This window comes from Oncorhynchus nerka, linkage group LG20 (genome assembly GCF_034236695.1).
Source record: "Oncorhynchus nerka isolate Pitt River linkage group LG20, Oner_Uvic_2.0, whole genome shotgun sequence".
Taxonomy (NCBI): domain Eukaryota; kingdom Metazoa; phylum Chordata; class Actinopteri; order Salmoniformes; family Salmonidae; genus Oncorhynchus; species Oncorhynchus nerka.
The window spans coordinates 34304447-34323443 of NC_088415.1; the positions used below are offsets into that span (position 1 = coordinate 34304447).

General features: G+C 41.9%; 2 protein-coding genes across 3 annotated transcripts; both read left to right on the forward strand.

The window, feature by feature from the left end:
* The first annotated feature begins 328 nt into the window (after window positions 1–328).
* Window positions 329–5932, forward strand: LOC115101657 (uncharacterized). Of its 2 annotated transcripts, XM_029621119.2 has the most exons (5): window positions 329–652; window positions 1054–1211; window positions 1398–1586; window positions 4415–4516; window positions 5349–5932. In XM_029621119.2, exons 2-5 carry the CDS (start codon window positions 1086–1088, stop codon window positions 5538–5540), a joined length of 609 nt encoding a protein of 202 aa, XP_029476979.1. In that variant the 5' UTR covers window positions 329–652; window positions 1054–1085; the 3' UTR covers window positions 5541–5932. The 2 variants fall into 2 exon arrangements, with proteins under 2 accessions (XP_029476979.1, XP_029476980.1); XM_029621120.2 differs by lacking the exon at window positions 4415–4516 and having other exon boundaries at window positions 333–652.
* A 5546-nt stretch (window positions 5933–11478) lies between these two features.
* Window positions 11479–18936, forward strand: LOC115102335 (calcium-independent phospholipase A2-gamma-like). The gene is made up of 8 exons (XM_029622185.2): window positions 11479–13154; window positions 13372–13521; window positions 16018–16175; window positions 16302–16396; window positions 16518–16689; window positions 16819–16876; window positions 16973–17167; window positions 17453–18936. Exons 1-8 carry the CDS (start codon window positions 11571–11573, stop codon window positions 17909–17911), a joined length of 2871 nt encoding a protein of 956 aa, XP_029478045.1. The 5' UTR covers window positions 11479–11570; the 3' UTR covers window positions 17912–18936.
* The last annotated feature ends 61 nt before the right edge of the window (window positions 18937–18997 follow it).

Genomic DNA, 18997 nt, shown 5'->3' on the forward strand with positions numbered 1-18997 from the left:
TGATAATTAATACTTTCCCCATCATGTAAAAAATGTTCCCTTTCAATATCCCATTACGACTGTAGCTCCCAGCAGATTGTCTCGATGGCGAAAAAAGCAGGTTTGTTGAATAACACAACTAGCCGGCAGACGTTTCAGGGGGTGTATCACCAGAGAGTATAGTTACTCTTTGGTATCACCGTTTTCTGTGTACATTGCTCGGGTATCAGACATTCCGTTAGCTGAGGTGAGGCCAATGACTATAGTAGACAATAATTGTTGGCGTTCACTCAAGTCACGTCATTGGCCAACATCGGGACTACAGGTCCCAAAACGGACTTCAAATCCCAGAATGACCTGCGACCACGTTTGTTATAAAACATGCTAAAATGTTGTTGTTAGCTAGTCGTTAGCCAGCAGCTGTCCAAATAAACTTCCATCGTAATTTTATCTTAATTAGCTAGGAAACAATTACATGAGCCTACTCTTACCTACCATGAAAAACGTTAGCTTCCCTACAGCAATGCTGAAACTAAGTACCATTAGCGAAACTATCAACAATGCTAGCATTTTGAACTAGCTACAATGCAATTGTGTAACGTTTGGATTTTAGTGTCTGCCAGTGTCATTGAGAATCACAGCTTGCCTGAATTGGACCATCCTCTGCTGTTTGGTAAGACCTGATCGCATACTTTGTATAGTTAAGGTTTATTGTATATTGCCTTTGCTAGAATGACTAGCTAATCTGGTAGCCAGTCTAATTAATTCTCTACAGTTTGTTGTTAAGTGACATACTGTAGCTAGCTACGGTATCTATCTAGCAAAAGCAAATAACGTTAGCTAGCTAAACCACTTTTTTTCACCTAGCCAGTAATCCAGTAATTCCAAATATTTTCCAAATATTTGTTTTTGTACATTTTTAGGGATAGGTTTTGGTCAATGTATTTGTTCTACAAACTCACTATGTTTGGAAACAAAATTGAAAAGTATGGTTTTAATTTAATTAAGCACAAGCAATAATCACAGCTATCATTAATACTTTATATTTCCTGATTTTATATTCCTGGGTTCCAGACTGCTTCAGTTAGTGCGGTGGCTGCCACAGAATGCTGTCTACTGTGAGGACATTGTTGGCTAGAATAACCAGTAGTGTGAGTTCAAGGTCTGTGATTGGTTTGACACGACCTCTCTGCAGCCATCGGACCTATTCAACGGACCCTGCTGCTGTCAGGGTAAGATAACTCATGTTGCATATCCTGGGCTCCAAAACAATATTAATGTCAACAATATATTCAATGCATATGCTACAATAAGACAGCCAACAAGACTGTAGGAACATTGTGAGCTAATAGGTAGCTGGAGATCAACTGTCAATGAAATACATAAACTGTTTTTTTCTCCGTTCCACTCAATCACAGGTGCTATATGATGGAGAATGCCCCATATGTGTTAAAGAGATCCAATTCCTGCAGTTTCTGCAGAGAAACCGACCAGGGAAAGTAGACTTTGTGGACATCTCCCTGCAATGCTTCAATGAAGAGAAGTATGGGGGAATCAGCTATGAGATGGCCATGGACGAGATGCACGTGATTGATGAGAATAACAAGGTAAACAGCTTGAGTTGGAACGACACTGCAAATATGCATGGCAAGAATGGCTATGTTGTCGGTCCTTTGTTTGCTGAACAAAAATCTAAATGAAAGATACCTCAACAACAACAACAAAAAGGTAGGGGCGTGGATCAGAACCAGGCAGTATCTGGTGTGACCACCATTTGTCTCATGCAGCACAACACATCTCCTTTACATAGAGTTGATCAGGCTGTTGATTGTGGCCTGTGGAATGTTGTTCCACTCCTGTTCCACTCCTCTTCAATAGCTGTGCAAAGTTACTGGATATTGGCGGGAACTGGAACACACTGTCAAACACGTCGATCCAGAATATCTCAAACATGCTCAATAGGTGACATGTCTGAGTATGCAGGCCATGGAAGAACTGGGACATTTTCAGCTTCCAGGAATTGTGTGCAGATCCTTGTGACACGGGGTCATGCATTATCATGCTGAAACATGAGGTGATTACAGTGGATGAATGGCACAACAATGGGCCTCAGGATCTTGTCACGGAAGCTCACTGAATTCAAATTGCCATCGATAAAATGCGATTGTGCTCGTTGTACTTAGCTTATACCTGCCCATATCAGAACCCCACCATCACCATGGTGCACTCTGCTGGGGCACACTGCTGGGCCAATTGTGTGCCGCCTTATGGGACTCCCAATCACGGCCGGATGTGATACAGGCTGGATCATTGCTCATTGCTTTTAAAACGTTTTTTGATTCTAGTGGTTGTATTAATTTTTTATTTTCTCATCCCACAACTGTCCCAGGCTATGCTTGGAATATTTATCTCTTGCACAGAATGGAATAGGCCAACTTTTGTACTATGGGGGATATTCATCCCAAGGGCACAACGGACACCGGCCGCAAAGGCATGTATTATTTTAGGGTGCGTTACGGTCACACTAAGGGGATGCATCCGAGAAATTAAAGTGCTTGTTTAATTGTGAATTAAGTGTGTGCTACCTGTGCAAAGAAAAAGCTAAGCAGAGCTCATGCTTTTCATGCAGCTTTTTTCAAATCATCATTAGTCGTATCATGCAGCCTTAGAATGTATTAAATATCAAAACATATAGCCCAAAATTTGTATCACAACTAAAGTTGCATAAGTAACTCTAAATGAAGCATATAGGAGGACCTGTTTCTTTGTTAACCGCTCAACACAGAATAGACGCATGTGTTCACTCCCTCAAATAATTTGGAGAAAATATTATTTCTATTTTATTCAGCTATGTTCAATTGTGTTCTTCATACTATATATATATAGTATATTTTTTAAATAAAGCAAATCTTGTCTGCTAAATGAACTAGTTAGCCCACAGCCATATGGCATAGCCAGATCAGGGTCTAACATGAGGACAACTCAGAGTATGCTATTCTGTTAGACTACTAATAGACTACATTTTAGAATGTCTAAAATAAATAATGGATTTATTGTGATGATGTAAGCTAATTTCAATTTATTTATTAGACTTTTTAAAATGTAGATTTTCCAAAGGTCTGCATCAGTGGTTTGTAGGCTGTGTGTGGAAGCCAGGAGATGCTAAATGTGTTTGTTAATTAACTGTCAATTGCCATGAGACCAGCAGTTATTTGCTTGACAATCACTGGCTGGCAAAATTTCATGACCACCACAGCCCTAGTTGTGCAAACCCACAGTTTCATCAGCTGTCTGGGTGGCCGCAGACGATCCGACAGGTGAAGAAACCGGATGTGGAGGTCTGTGGTTGTGAGGCCGGTTGGACGTACTGCCAAATTCTCTAAAATGATGTTGGGGCGGCTTATGTTAAAGCAGTGGTTCCCAAACCTTTTATACGCCCGTACCCCTTCAAACATTCAACCTCCAGCTGCGTACCCCCTCTAGCACCAGTCAGCACACTCTCTAATGTTGTTTCTTGCCATCATTGTTCATCAAAAATTGTGACTAACTCATCACAGGTTAATGAGAAGGGTGTGCTTGAAAGGATGCACATAACTCTGCAATGTTGGGTTGTATTGGAGAGTCTCAGTCATAAATCATTTTCCACACACAGTCTGTGTCTGTATTTCGTTTTCATTCTAGTGAGGGCCGAGAATCCACTCTCACATAGGTACGTGGTTGCAAAGGGCATCACTATCTTAACAGCGCGATTTGCCAAGGCAGGATAGCGCAGCCCTATCCAGAAATCTGGCAGTGGCTTCAATTGAATTTAATCATTCACAGAACCGCTTGTTGCCATTTCTATGAGGCTCTCTTGTTCAGATATCGGGAAGTGGACTGGAGGCAGGGCATGAAAAGGGATAACGAATCCAGTTGTTTGTGTTATCCGTTTCGGGAAAGTACCTGCGTAATTGCACACCCAACTCACTTAGGTGCTTCGCTATATCACATTTGACATTGTCAGTAAACTTGAGTTAATTTGCCCACAAAAAATTGTACTATGATGGAAAGACCTGTGTATTGTCCTTGTTAAAGCAGACAGAAAAGCTCCAACTTCTTAATCATAGCCTCAATTTTGTCCCGCACTTTGAATATATTTGCTGAAAATGCCTGTAATCCTAGATTCAGATCATTCAGGCGAGAAAAAACATCACCAAGATAGGCCAGTCTCTCGTCATCATGCGGTCAGACAAGTGAAAATTATGGTCAGTAAAGAGAACTTTAAGCTCTTCTCTCAATTAAAAAAAATGTGTCAATACTTTGCCCCTTGATAACTAGATAACTTCTGTATGTGGTAAAAGTGTTACATGGTCGCTGCCCATATCATTGCATAATGCAGAAAATACACGAGAGTTCAGGGGCCTTGCTTTAACAAAGTTAACCATTTTCCCTGTAGCGTCCAAAACGTCTTTCAAGCTGTCAGGCATTCCTTGGCAGCAAGAGCCTCTCGGTGGATGCTGCAGTGTACCCAAGTGGCGTCGGGAGCAACTGCTTGCACGTGCGTTACCACTCCACTATGTCTTCCTGTCATGGCTTTTGCTCCAGCAGTACAGATACCAACATGAGCAGCAGCTATGTTTGGCTACATACGGACCGTTTGTGGAGTTCCCACAAGAGAGTAACGGTTAATGTGATTGGATGTTAATTATTTGACTAGGCTACTTGTATTTGACATTGTGTTGTTATTTTGCTGAACACTAGATGGTTTAATTTTATTTTTTGGCATTGAAACGAGGCTACTCAGGTGAGGGGGAAAACTCACCCAAATGTATAGCCCCGTTGGAAAATATAAATGGACTGTTTGAAAATGTAAAAAAATGTAAATATACATTTTAAAATGTGAATCACATTTTAATTTTGCATACCCTTGACGGTTTTGAAATACCTGTGGTAGAGAAATTAACATTCAATTCTGTGGCAACAGCTCTGGTGGACAATCCTGCAGTCAGCATGCCAATTGCACGCTCCCTCAACTTGAGACATCTGTGATGTTGTGTGACAAACCTGCACATTAGTAGCCTTTTATTGTCCCCAGCACAAGGAGCACTTGTGTAATGATCATGCTTGATATGCCACACCTGTTAGGTGGATGGATTATCTTGGCAAAGGAGAAATGCTTACTAACAGGGTTGTAAACAAATTTGTGCACAAAATTTTAGAGCAACAAACTTTTTGTGCATATGGAAAATGTCTGGGACCTTTTATTTCTGCTCATGAAACATGGGGCCAACTCTTTATATGTTGCGTTCATATTTTTGTTTAGTTAGTAACACCCACAGTATGTATCTCTTCTTTCAATAACTCTGCCACTTCCTCTCACCTCCCTCCAGGTTCACCGTGGAGTTCCAGCCTTTACAGTCATGTACAGTGCAGTTGGTTTAGGCTGGCTCGGCCGCTTCATGTCATGGCCTCTCGTTAGACCAGTCATGGACAAAGCCTATGCAATCTTTGCTAAAAACCGCCTGAAATGGACCGGACGGGAAGACTGTACTACAGGACGCTGTGTGAAGAAAGAACCTTGACCAGGGAGGTTAAAAACGACCATTTTAAAAACTAACCCGTAAACAGAGGCGACAGCACCTCATTACATGTGTGGCACCTCTTTACAGTCAATATAAACTATATCAGGTGCACTTGGGCACTGAGTTCCACCACTGACTGAAACTTCGTAATATAGCTTGCACTCCTTTTGTAGGAACCCATGCAGGAAATGTACACTATATAAATGCCCTTCTAGCTTCATCTCTTTATGCCATACAGACATTCTTTCCATTTGAAATCTTTAGGCGTAACAACATAAAGCTACCACTAGATGGCATCCTTATCTGAGACGAGGCTATTGAATAGGTCCCAGTACATTGAAATGTGTTGTTTGCAAGTCACCCATGAATAAATCATTTGCTATGATCATCAACCATTTTCAAGTTGGCATGTTTTTTCATTAGGTTGTTTGACACAAAGGATGAATAACACAGTTACAGAGATGGTATAATATTGTATGTTAGTAGTTTGTATATTTCTTAGTCATTCACTATTCACTGTCATTCACTACCTAATGGTCATTCAAAAGTAAATATTGTTGAAAATCCTCCCAAAATGATGATGAGGATCATCCTGAGAAAATAACTCAAGATAACTTTGATGCCTCAACTATATCTTTTCTGATTTTCAGAGTGCTCAAGGAGTCTCTGTACATCATGTGCCTGACAAAGGTTGAGATACTTAGTGATGTTCTGTTGTTTACTAAACATGGACCCAGTATGTGACAAGGTTATTTTAGGTTGGTTGTAGGGTACATTGTGATATATGAGTTGGGCTCTTGCCTATGCACCTGTTGACCTATATTGCTTTACAGATCAGGCTAATGCAAATTTACAGTGCATTCGGAAAGTATTCAGACCCCTTGACCTTTTCCTTATTTTGTTACGTTATAGCCTTATTCTTCAATTGTTTTTTTCCTCATCAATCTACACACTATCCCCAAATGACAAAGCAAAAACAGGTATATAGAAGTAAAAAAATATATAACTGAAATATCACATTTACACAAGTATTCAGACCCTTTTCAGTACTTTGTTGAAGCACCTTTGGCCGCTATTACAGCCTCAAGTCTTATTGGGCGTAACGCTACAAGATGCTACATGATGCTGCCACCACCATGCTTCACTGTAGGGATTGTATTGGCCAGGTGATGAGCGGTGCCTGGTTTTCTGCCAGATGTGATGCTTGACATTCAGGCCAAAGAGTTCAATCTTGGTTTCATCAGATCAGATGATCTTGTTTATCATGGCCTGAGAGTCCTTTAGGTGCCTTTTGGCAAACTCCTATTGGGCTGTCGTGTGCCTTTTACTGAGGAGTGGCTTTTGTCTGACCACTCTACCATAAAGGCCTGATTGGTGAAGTGCTGCAGAGATGATTGTTCTTCTGGAAGGTTCTCCCATCTCCACAGAGGAACTCTGGAGCTCTTTCAGAGTGACAATTCGGTTCTTTGTCACCTCCCTGACAAATGCCCTTCTCCATCGATTGCTCAGTTTGGCCGGGCTGCCAGGTCGAGGAAGAGGTCCTGGTGGTTCCAAACTTCTTCCATTTAAGAATGATGGAGGCCACTGTGTTCTTGGGGACCTTCAATGCTGCAGAGATGTTTTGATACTAGTCCCCAGTTTTGTGCCTCGACACAATCCTGTCTCGAAGCTCTAAGGACAATTCCTTCGACCTCATGGCTTGGTTTTTGCTCTGACATGCACTGTCAACTTTGGAACCTCATATAGCCAGGTGTGTGTGCCTTTCCTAATAATTTCCAATCAATTAAATTTGCCACAGGTGGATTCCAATCAAGTTGTAGAAATATCTCAAGGATGATCAAGATGCACCTGAGCTCTGTTTTGAGTCTCATAGCAAAGGGTCTGAATACTTATGTAAATAAGGTATTTCTGTTTATTTATTTTTCATAAATTTGCAAAAACTGTTTTCACTTTGTCATTATGGAGTATTGTGTGTAGATTGAGACATTAAACAAGGCTGTAGAATAAGGCTGTAACGTAACAAAAAGTGAAGGGGTCTGAATACTTTCTGAATGCACTGTACATAGCAAATATGTAGAATGTGAATTTTAACAATGCTAGTGAAATAGGAACTATGCACTGTACATCAGTTCTGAGAAACTCTGCATACGTGTCTATATTATGTTAGTTCTGAGAAGCATAACAAAACATCACTTGACACCCACATCTGTCTGAAATATGTACTGGCTAGAATGGAAGTTGTGCCTTTCTCAACTCACTCTGAAATCCCTATCGCCCCTTCTCTTTATTTAGACATCTACTCCATGTACTTCACAGCCTGCAGTCAGTCTGTGGTAACAGCAGATGACCTTAAGCAGAGGGATCTGCGGTCTTAAAGAGGATTGGTCAGTCAGAGGGCTGCTATGCCCAACCCTCCGCTCAGACCAGCCAATAGTATACAGACCCTACAGGAAGGTAGGATGAGATTAAGTATCAAAACAGAAACAGTGTCGGTTCCTTTGAAAGGTTTGCCCTGCAGGACATCTAATAAGAAACTGTTTCAGGATAGAGATCAAAACATTAAAGGAAGAAAGCGGAGGATAACAGGAGAAGAGTTGCCCCAGGTAAATGTTTAATCTATTCCTGCCTCATATTTATCAGAATGTACTGGATGTTGTCTCAAGGTTATGGTGAACATTGTCTAACCATGCAGTACCTGACTGGACAAATCTGTGCATTTGACCTTCCTTGGTGCAAGTTGACAGTATTTCTATAAATACTATAAATAGCAAGTTGCTATTTTCAATTCAATTGTGCTCCTTTTTTATGCACCGCAACTACATTGCATTTAGGAGGGACACGTCCACGTGTAGAGACACAGTCATATCTTGTTTTTTGGGGCGCAATGAGGTAAAAACGATCCTCTCTGCTTCTCAGATTTCTGTCACATTAAAGGGATACCTCCGCTAAGTTCTTTTCTGGGTCCTAATAGTTGACTTAGTAGAAAGTGTTTTATTAATACATGTCCCAGTATTCAGATTGACATTGGTGTCATGTTACAGTTACGAGGGAAGAGTGGGACAGCATGTCTATTTTGTCAGAGGTGTTTATAAAATATGACCAGGACCACACACATACACACACAATGTATCAAAACAACCCCCCTCCCCACTAGTTGTTATTGTGACAGGTAAAGATATACCTCCTTGCCAGCTGCCGTATTGTAGTGATGTGGTAGGGACATTGATATGCCATACTGACGAGGGCACATGGTTGCAGGACAGGATGTTTTTTGACCTCATGTTGTCATTTAAGGGAAGACCATGTTGACCTAATTATTTGAATGGCAGATGTCTTCCAAATGTTGTGTTCTTTAGCTTGTTTACAAATAAAGGCTCCACCTCAACACAGACATTTGACATTGTTTCCAGGTCAGATTGAGATGGATTTTGATCTGTTTAGAATAGTCAGCCAGCTACTCTTGATTGTTTATGGGAAACAGACCTGCTGGGCAGAAAATAGTTTTATTTTGGTAGTCAAATATAGTTTATATACAGTAGTTTCAACTAAAAGGCAACTATTTTCTTTTGATATTCAAATACAGGTTGCAGAAAAACAAATGATATTTGAAGGTATTTGAATATATGGAAGTTATTTAAAAACAACACATATTTATTTGAAGGCTGACAAATATTTGGATGAAGAACCAAAAACTACAACAGTTGAATTAGTGTAAAAATATGACCATAACAACATGGTTTGAAGGGCTCTTAGAGTTGAATCTTAATATAGAGTATAGTCTAGAATTAAATACATGAGGTACATATATTTTCATAATAAGTGAGACATAAGTTAATACAGTAACACTTGACACCAGCCATACTTGGTGTAATAGCATTCAAGTAATGTTCCAAAATATTTTTTCTCTAGGAATTGTTTTAATCTATGTACTACTACTACTACTACTACTACTACCACTACTACTACTCTACTGTATCAGATAAAGACAGACATCCCTTTTATTAAAGGTAGATCATTCAAGTGATGTTGACCATGTAAAAAAAAAAAGTGTAGTAACTGAAACGTTCCTGTCCCATAGGACTTTGGAAATGTCTTTATAATTGCATAATAATGGAGTTATTACATACATGGAATAAGGAACCGTCAAAGTCTCAGCTCATTGCTAGGCAATTCAAATGCTACGTCCAAAATATTATGTAACAACATGCTAATAAACTGTTGCTCCAAAAATAATGACAGTTTTATTACAGGCACAATAACTTTGAATGTTTTCTTGCTGAGAATGCTAACTGTAACAATACGGCTATTAAGTGTTGAAAGGAAACTCAATATCCCAAAACTGCTTTCTTGAATCAAATACAAGGTAGGTTGAGAATCATGTTAGTTTGTATGCTGAGTAATCTATCCCTTTAAAAATGGTGTTTGAAACAAGAACAGTTATCTGTTCAAAATATATTCGGGAGAATGGACATGTACAAAATGTTCAGATAGAAATGGATGGTGTAGATCAAATTAGTTTTTTTTCAGAAATGTTGGCGAGTTAGCTTTTATTGCTTTCATTGTTTAAAGAACTTTGAAAGAGATGGGATGGATTTGTTCAATGACAGACATGAATTTGTTTGAAATCTATCACTTGATGGTTGCAAAACGCCATCTGCCTCCCTCTCAGAGAAATAAGTAGTACTGCTAGGAGGTTTTACACAGTCAAATGTGACAAATAACTTTTTTTTTTAATAAAGAACTGTACAAATTATACATTTGTGACATCAATATTTTTTAAATACAAAAATGAATCAATGCAGTAATATGAGATTGTATGTCAAATATTTACATTGACATTTTAGTGATTTAGCAGATGCTCTTATCAAGAGCAAGTTACAGTCAGTGCATTAATCTTAAAATAGTTAGGTGAGACAATCACATATCAAAGTGAAATTGACATGATACGAACATTCCATTTCAGCCAAACAGAGGATATATAACGTTTTGCAACAAAACTCGTTTTAATACATCTAAAATCTATAAATTAAGAATCTGTAAGAATCTGAGAACAGTAATATTTTACACACACACAAAAATACTGAAATATAGATTTGTGTAACGAAACTCTTCAAATATATCTGTCAGATTGGAATAGTATAGAATATTGTGTCCTCTATTCATTATATTTCTATCTTCAACATGCAGTTCCACATTCAGCCCTGCCATTAGTTGAAGGCAAACAATCCAACAGTTTCAGAAAAGCAATCACTTCCTGAGATCTGTATTCAAATCATTTTTTAAAAAAGTAGTTGCTTTCTGAGATCTGTATTCAAATAGTTTACAGAAGTAGCTACTCTCTGAGATCTGTATTCAAATAGTTTACAGAAGTAGCTACTCTCTGAGATCTGTATTCAAATAGTTTACAGAAGTCTGTCTGTATTCAAATAGTTTACAGAAGTAGCTACTCTCTGAGATCTGTATTCAAATAGTTTACAGAAGTAGCTACTCTCTGAGATCTGTATTCAAATAGTTTAAGAAGTAGCTACTCTCTGAGATCTGTATTCAAATAGTTTACAGAAGTAGCTACTCTCTGAGATCTGTATTCAAATAGTTTACAGAAGTAGCTACTCTCTGAGATCTGTATTCAAATAGTTTACAGAAGTAGCTACTCTCTGAGATCTGTATTCAAATAGTTTACAGAAGTAGCTACTCTCTGAGATCTGTATTCAAATCATTTTAAAAGAAGTTGCTTTCTGAGATATGTATTCAAATAGTTTACAGAAGTAGTACTTTTTGGGGATCTGTTATTCAAATAGTTGTAGTTACCTCAAAAGTAATTATTTGTTCCCCTTGGAAAATAGTTTCTTTACAGAAAGCATAGTTAAAACTAGAGTTATCCCAGTTTTGGTGGAAGCACCTGCTTACCTCTCCCTCTTGTATTTTACAGGGACCAAATGATTCTGATATCTAAGCCTAAGCCAATACAGGCCCAGCTCCTAGCCCACTGTTGGTTGTCTTTGTCCCCAGCCAACTACATCCAAGCTAAAGATGGGTCGGTTCCTCAACATAAACCTGTGTGTGAGTCACCTGGGAGGGAGGACGTTAAGACTGTTCTGCAAGCTCAGGTACCTCATAACTATCCTTAGAACCTTCCCTCACCTGGCCAAGACACCCCTAGCCTTGGACTTCCATAGCTGCTCCTTGCCTTCCTCTCCCCTGCCTCCCAGCTTTGCCAGGAAAGGAGCCCCCAAGAGCTTGAGGTTCAAACACATGAGCTTGACCGCTGAGTACCTCCTTGAGGGTGGTACCAGAGGGGTGAGATACTCCCAGGCGGCCCGTGTCTACTCAACCTCTAGTAGGGATGTGTTGAAGGCTGAGGCCCCCATCGGGGTCCTTCATGAGGACAGCCTTCAGGAGGACAGCCAGACATCCTTTCAGTTGAGCATGCTTTGTCTGGGTGATTCTTTTAATCGCCTCTCCAGACACATCAATATTTACTTCAAGAGAAAGGATGTGACCCAGCTGTCCTCTGTTGCTGGGAATGTGGGGTTTGTTGTCACAACTCAGGAGAGTCTGGGAAGCAGGCCACAGAGGCGTAGTCAAAGTAACAGGGCAGCCAGGGAGGACAGTGAGACAACAACACAGCAGCCTTTGGAAAATGAAAACGATCTTGAGACGTCAGACAGCCAGACAGAGACAAGCTCCGCCCCCCAGCGATATGGTGGACTGCAGTTATTTCACATCAGTTCCATTGCCTCCAGGTTTGGGGAAAGTTTCAGTTATGTTGCTCATCACATAAACTCATCACATGAACACCTAAAGTCAGTGTTCACCAAAGGTTCGGCACAGGACGTCCTAGGTTCGACTCTGGAAGAGTCTCTGGAGGATCTGGCTTCAAGCAGAGTGTCGACCGGGAGGATGAGGAGGAGGAAAACACTAAAAATCAGTTACATTGAAAGTGTAAAGGAAACTGAAACGGCTCATTTAAAGACTAGTGCAGCTGTAGCTCAGTCCACAGCCATTCAGAAACCAGCCATTGAACGTGCTGATATCTCCAACAGCTGGGAGGGAGAGGCAGAGGGCTACCTTCACTTTGCCCAGCACGTCAACAGATACTTTGGAGCCAAAACCGTTACAGACGAAACTGAACTACCACCACCTCAAACAGAACATCTGGTTGCGGACCACATGCCAAACAGCAGGACGTATCAACAGCAGTGTTCTAAATCTTCTACCTCCAGACATGAACAATCAGCCACAGGGCTAAAGCAGGAAGATCCACCCATCCGTCCCAAATCCCTTTTCCACATCAGTAACATCACAACCAGTTTCGGTGAGAACTATGCATACATGGCTAATTACGTCAACAGCTATTTCAAAGGCAGCTATGATGCCGTGGAGGAGGAGGAGTTAGAAAGAGGTCCCATCGAGGAACGCAGGGGAGAATGGGAGATGGAGTATGGATCCGTTAGGGTCCCGAAACCACAGCCTGCTGTATCCTTCATGGAGTGCCTTCTCAATCCCAGTAGTGCCATCCCCAGCCTCCTGGGGGGGTATCTGGGGGGCTCCTGGGCTCAGAGCAACCAGGCCCATCCTGCCTCTATGCTCAGTGAGGCCACACTTAGAAGAATGGTGAGTCACCTTCAACACAACCAGGAAATGCAAATTATCTGTGTGCTTGCTTCTGCTTTTAGATGAATTTACATCAACCAGGTTAACATGAACATGTTTTTTCTATTGTAGAACCAGATACTGAAATATTGATATTACCACATTTTACCTGATTGAATTTAAAACTAACAGAGAGCATTTCCTCCTTTAGCTCTCAATGTGATCATTCCTTCCTCAGGTGATGGGCAGGAGACAGGCAGAGAAGATGACCCGTGCTTTGGTGTCCAGTCTACAACAGGCCTTCTCTCCTGAGGCCATCACCGAAGTTGTCGATGAGCTCAACACACACCTTATCCGACACCCAGGATGCAAAGCAGTGGTCTGGCAGGTTTGTACCTCATTGAATGTCTTTACAAGACTAGGTACTTTAAGAGTTTGCTGATCATTAGGCTGATCATTAGGCTGTGGAGAAGCTGATCATTAGGCTGTGGAGAGGCTGATCATTAGGCCGTGTAGAGGCTGATCGTTAGGCCGTGGAGAGGCTGATCGTTAGGCCGTGGAGAGGCTGATCGTTAGGCCGTGGAGAGGCTGATCGTTAGGCCGTGGAGAGGCTGATCGTTAGGCCGTGGAGAGGCTGATCGTTAGGCCGTGGAGAGACTGATCGTTAGGCCGTGGAGAGGCTGATCGTTAGGCCGTGGAGAGGCTGATCGTTAGGCCGTGGAGAGGCTGATCGTTAGGCCGTGGAGAGGCTGATCGTTAGGCCGTGGAGAGTCTGATCATTAGGCTGTGGAGAGGCTGATCATTAGGCCGTGGAGAGGCTGATCCTTAGGCCGTGGAGAGACTGATCATTAGGCTGTGGAGAGTCTGATCATTAGGCTGTGGAGAGACTGATCATTAGGCTGTGGAGAGTCTGATCATTAGGCTGTGGAGAGTCTGATCATTAGGCTGTGGAGAGGCTGATCATTAGGCCGTGGAGAGGCTGATCGTTAGGCCGTGGAGAGGCTGATCATTAGGCCGTGGAGAGGCTGATCATTAGGCTGTGGAGAGGCTGATCATTAGGCTGTGGAGAGTCTGATCATTAGGCTGTGGAGAGACTGATCATTAGGCTGTGGAGAGTCTGATCATTAGGCTGTGGAGAGTCTGATCATTAGGCTGTGGAGAGGCTGATCATTAGGCCGTGGAGAGGCTGATCATTAGGCCGCTGAGAGGCTGATCGTTAGGCCGTGGAGAAGCTGATCGTTAGGCCGTGGAGAGGCTGATCGTTAGGCCGTGGAGAGGCTGATCATTAGGCCGTGGAGAGGCTGATCATTAGGCCGTGGAGAGGCTGATCATTAGGCCGTGGAGAGGCTGATCATTAGGCCGTGGAGAGGCTGATCATTAGGCCGTGGAGAGGCTGATCATTAGGCCATGGAGAGGCTGATCATTAGGCTATGGACAGACTGATCTTTAGGCTATGGACAGACTGATCTTTAGGCTGTGGAGAGGCTGATCATTAGGCTATGGACAGACTGATCTTTAGGCTATGGACAGACTGATCTTTAGGCTGTGGAGAGGCTGATCATTAGGCTGTGGAGAGGCTGATCTTTAGGCTATGGAGAAGCTGATCATTAGGCTACGGACAGACTGATCTTTAGGCTACGGACAGACTGATCTTTAGGCTACGGACAGACTGATCTTTAGGCTACGGACAGACTGATCTTTAGGCTACGGACAGACTGATCATTAGGCTACGGACAGACTGATCTTTAGGCTATGGACAGACTGATCATTAGGCTATGGACAGACTGATCTTTAGGCTACGGACAGACTGATCTTTAGGCTACGGACAGACTGATCTTTAGGCTACGGACAGACTGATCTTAAGGCATTAGGGCCGGCTATGAAGAGGTTGCCTGCATGTTCTTCTATTTTCTAATGGTTGTCAATTTCATCTTCATATCCTGTATCACAGTTGCCTCTATCTCCCCTTTAAAACTTTCCTCGCCAATTTATATTATAGACTACATTGACTAAGCATCATCCTATAATGTAGACAATTTTTTTAAATCCTACAGAACAGGATATTTAATACTTTTTTAAATACATTTTTGGTAAAGGACAATTGTTATTTGCTTATGTGTCTGAGTGAGATGCTGTCCGTTGATTGATGGATTCTTCTAGGTCGGTGGGTTGGTGTGCGTGTATGAGTTCACAAATTCTTTATGTCCATTCAGAAATGTTCCTAAAATAGGCCTTCATCTCTTTAATCAGGAAAAAAACCTGTCTTGTTGCAGTGGTGACATTTGCCCGAAGAATAACAGCAGGTGGCAGTTTTGCGTTTCCTTTCTTATTAAATGTTGTGCAACTGAATGAAACGTAGCCAAGCTCCTTTCATGATTCATCGAACTGTATCGGATGCATAGCCTATATCTTCATATTTTCAATAGCATATTATTTTTCCAGTAGTATATGATTTTTCGCTCATTACTGTGTCCTCTCTAGCCACTTTGAACAACATTTTACCGCAGCAGCATTGGTGACGTTATACGAATTGTTCGGAGAAGTGGATGGAAAAAGGCATCAGACTTGGTGTGAGTGGCTTTAGTGCGTCAAAATCAGAATCTGGATTTTCTTTCTCAGAATTCCTCTCCAATCTGACATTGTATACGAGACTAATATTTAGACCTAATAATAACTTGAATACTAATAATGAAATGCTACTGATAATAACATAGTGTAATGGTAATAGTGAAGTTGCAGAGACCAGCCACGTGCCCCCCCCCCCCTCACAACCCAGAGAACCATAATTCAAGAAGATTATAGATGATGATGCCTATGTTGTGATTTTTATCAGTCATGTACTACTTCAATCATCTCTAATCAAATAGTATGCCTTTCATTCCAGGAGAAAGCTGCTGTTCAGCTCTTAAGACAGCGGCGTAGCCATAGAGAAGACCAGGAACTTCAGTGTGTCATTAGGGAAACCTTGGCTCTGATTGGCTATGTGGATCCAGTCAAAGGTCGTGGAATCCGAGTGCTTTCAATCGATGGTGGTGGCACAAGGTACTGATCCTTCTCCTCATGGTTAACCTACTGAAGCATTACAATGAACTGTAACTGTTATAAAGGCGTACAAGCACATTTTTCTCTTAAATCACCTTTTCTGTTTTCTCCCCTGTCTCTTTTCAGAGGGGTGGTGCCACTGCAGGTCCTCAAGCAGCTGGAAGCGGAAACAGGCAAGCAGGTTCACCAGCTGTTTGACTACATCTGTGGAGTGAGCACAGGTAAGACAAACCCTGACTCACCTACACATCGAGGACTCAACACCTGAGCTTGAATCATTTAACCATTGTCATGCAACTCATTTGTCCTTTCCTGTCTGTTTGTCCTTCTTTTGTGTGACAGGGGCAGTGTTGGCCTTCATGCTTGGCCTGGCCCGTTTCTCTCTAGAGGAGTGTGCAGATATGTACCGTCGTTTTGGCTCGGATGTGTTCCGTCAGAACCCCTTGGTGGGCACAGTGAAGATGGGCTGGAGTCACTCCTACTACAGCACCGAGACCTGGGAAATGATACTGAGGTATGACAGTTTTTACTGTTCAGTCAACCGTGCTTGAATCATAATGAAGAATTCCTGAGTTCTTAAAATTTCAAACCGTGGTTCTGCTCTCACCTGTGTACTGTTTGTATTTCATTGGACCTTCTACAGAGAGAAGATGGGTGACCAAGTTCTGATTAAAACAGCCAGGGATGAGTTGAGCCCTAAGGTAATGTCACTATTCACTCTGCCCTTTTTTGTGTTACCTATTCTTACATTTATATGGTGAAAATTGACCATGGTGTTTTTCTAAATGGTTGTTCAGGTGTCAGCGGTGAGCGCCGTGGTGAACTGGGGGACGAGTCCCAAGGCCTTTATCTTCAGGAACTACAACCACAGCCCAGGCCGTCTCAGCCGCTACGCAGGGGGGTCTGGGTACCAGATGTGGCAGGCGGTGAGAGCGTCGTCCGCTGCCCCGGGATACTTCCAGGAATTCCCCTTACACAGTGACATCCATCAGGTAAGACTTTATTGGCTTCTTCTCTCTGTTTCTGATAGCCTATACTGACTGAGACTGTGGTTCTATAGAGGTGAAATCAGCTATGAAAGCACTGCACAGATCAAGCTAATGCCCGTACACTTTCTGTTGTTTGAGAGGGGTGTGGAATTCAGGACCCTTGATAGGAAAGATATGTGCAAAACTGTAATGTTTTTCAGTCAGAGTGAGATGCCCCATGTACAATGAAATTCATTGCATACCATGCGTACCAACAAATCCTGACTCAAAATGTATGTCCCTTTGTAGGATGGTGGCCTCATTCTAAACAACCCTTGTGCCCTCGCCGTCCACGAGAGCCGTCTCCTGTGGCCCAACCAGCCTTACCAGTGTGTCCTGTCGCTCGGCACCGGTCGCTATGACAATGCTACGCGGAGCCCGGGCACCTCCACCAGCCTGCGTGCCAAGATCAACCACCTGATCTGCAGTGCCACCGACACAGAGGGGGTCCACACCCTCCTGGACGACTTGCTGGCCCCAAACGTCTACTTTAGGTTCAACCCCATGCTGAGTGCCGAGGTATCCCTGGATGAGAGCAGCGTCAGGGCCATGGAGCAGCTGCAGGCTGACACCCAGGTCTACCTGGACAGGAACAAGCCCAAGATGGCCAGGCTGTGTAAGGTGCTGGGGCAGGAGCGCACTGCGCTGAGCCACACCAAGGACTGGGTCAGTGAGAGAGCCTGGGAGATGCAGCAGAGCTGGGTTTGAGGGTCCTAGGTCACAGGTCACAGGTTAGGTTTTATTACTCAGTGCCTGTAGTTTTACCCTGTTTTTATTTTTAAAACGTTTTAGCAAACTCTTCCTTCCTCCCAAATGCTCACATACACCTTTCTGTTTAAATGACTGTGTAAGTACATGTTTCTATATATGAACACCAAAATGAGGAAATACATAGTTGGAGCTCTGTTACTCCATGCAAAGGGCTCTGTCTGTCATGCATTTATGTATGCAAAATCAAAACTGCATAGTAATTTATATATATATTCAGTACTGTATATGTATTGGTATGAATGAGGATGCACTCCTTTATGGAATATTGTTAAGTGTATTTGCACTTCCAGACCTGGGTTCTAATACTATTTAGGGTATTTCAATTACTTTTAAAGACATGTGGAAGTAAGTATTTCATTTTTTGTAAAAACAAATTTAAGACAAGTAGTTGAATATTGGAATTTATTTGGAAATACTAAAATAACCTCCCATTCATTTAACTGAGGTATTTGAAAATACTTTCAAGCAGAAGGCTATTTATATGGAATAATTTGAAAAAGAATTCCAATAGAAGTAGTTGATTCCGGCCTCATTATTTGAAAATGCTCAAATACACAGAAAATAAGTATTTAAATCACATGTATTTGAACCCAGGTCTAGCACTGACCGTATATTGAAGATGTTTGCACTGAGGGAATTCGTGTAGCTGCTAGTGATATGTGTTATCTCATATTATTACACATTTTTTGTTAATGTTAAACCTATTTATATATTTTTAAAAACACATTATTATTGAAAAATGATATGCTGTGTTTTGTAAGATGCCTCTTAAAAGCTCTGAAGTGTACAGCAAACTTGTCCCTCACATAATTGTGAAATATCTGATGATGTGCTCAGCTGAGGCCTTTACATTCAAGTAGTAACATATCTATCTTCTCAGACCCAGTAATTCCCCACCCAGATTTGGATTGGTGATGTAACAATTGAGCAATTAAAAAGCAGCTTGTGGTATTGACTTTGTACTGCTGGAGTTTTAGTGGTTAATGGCAGCCTGCCTGCGTCTAGAGGCTGTACCCACCCTGG

What these genes read in the sequence shown, in the direction of transcription:
- LOC115101657 (XM_029621119.2), top strand. Translation starts at nt 1,086, where the DNA reads ATGCTGTCTACTGTGAGGACATTGTTGGCTAGAATAACCAGTAGTGTG. An exon ending in CGGACCCTGCTGCTGTCAGG is followed by an intron (nt 1,212 to 1,397) that starts GTAAGATAACTC and finishes ACTCAATCACAG; the next exon opens with GTGCTATATGATGGAGAATG. An exon ending in TGATTGATGAGAATAACAAG is followed by an intron (nt 1,587 to 4,414) that starts GTAAACAGCTTG and finishes TTTTCCCTGTAG; the next exon opens with CGTCCAAAACGTCTTTCAAG.
- LOC115102335 (XM_029622185.2), top strand. Translation starts at nt 11,571, where the DNA reads ATGGGTCGGTTCCTCAACATAAACCTGTGTGTGAGTCACCTGGGAGGG. An exon ending in AGGCCACACTTAGAAGAATG is followed by an intron (nt 13,155 to 13,371) that starts GTGAGTCACCTT and finishes TTCCTTCCTCAG; the next exon opens with GTGATGGGCAGGAGACAGGC. An exon ending in TACACAGTGACATCCATCAG is followed by an intron (nt 17,168 to 17,452) that starts GTAAGACTTTAT and finishes GTCCCTTTGTAG; the next exon opens with GATGGTGGCCTCATTCTAAA.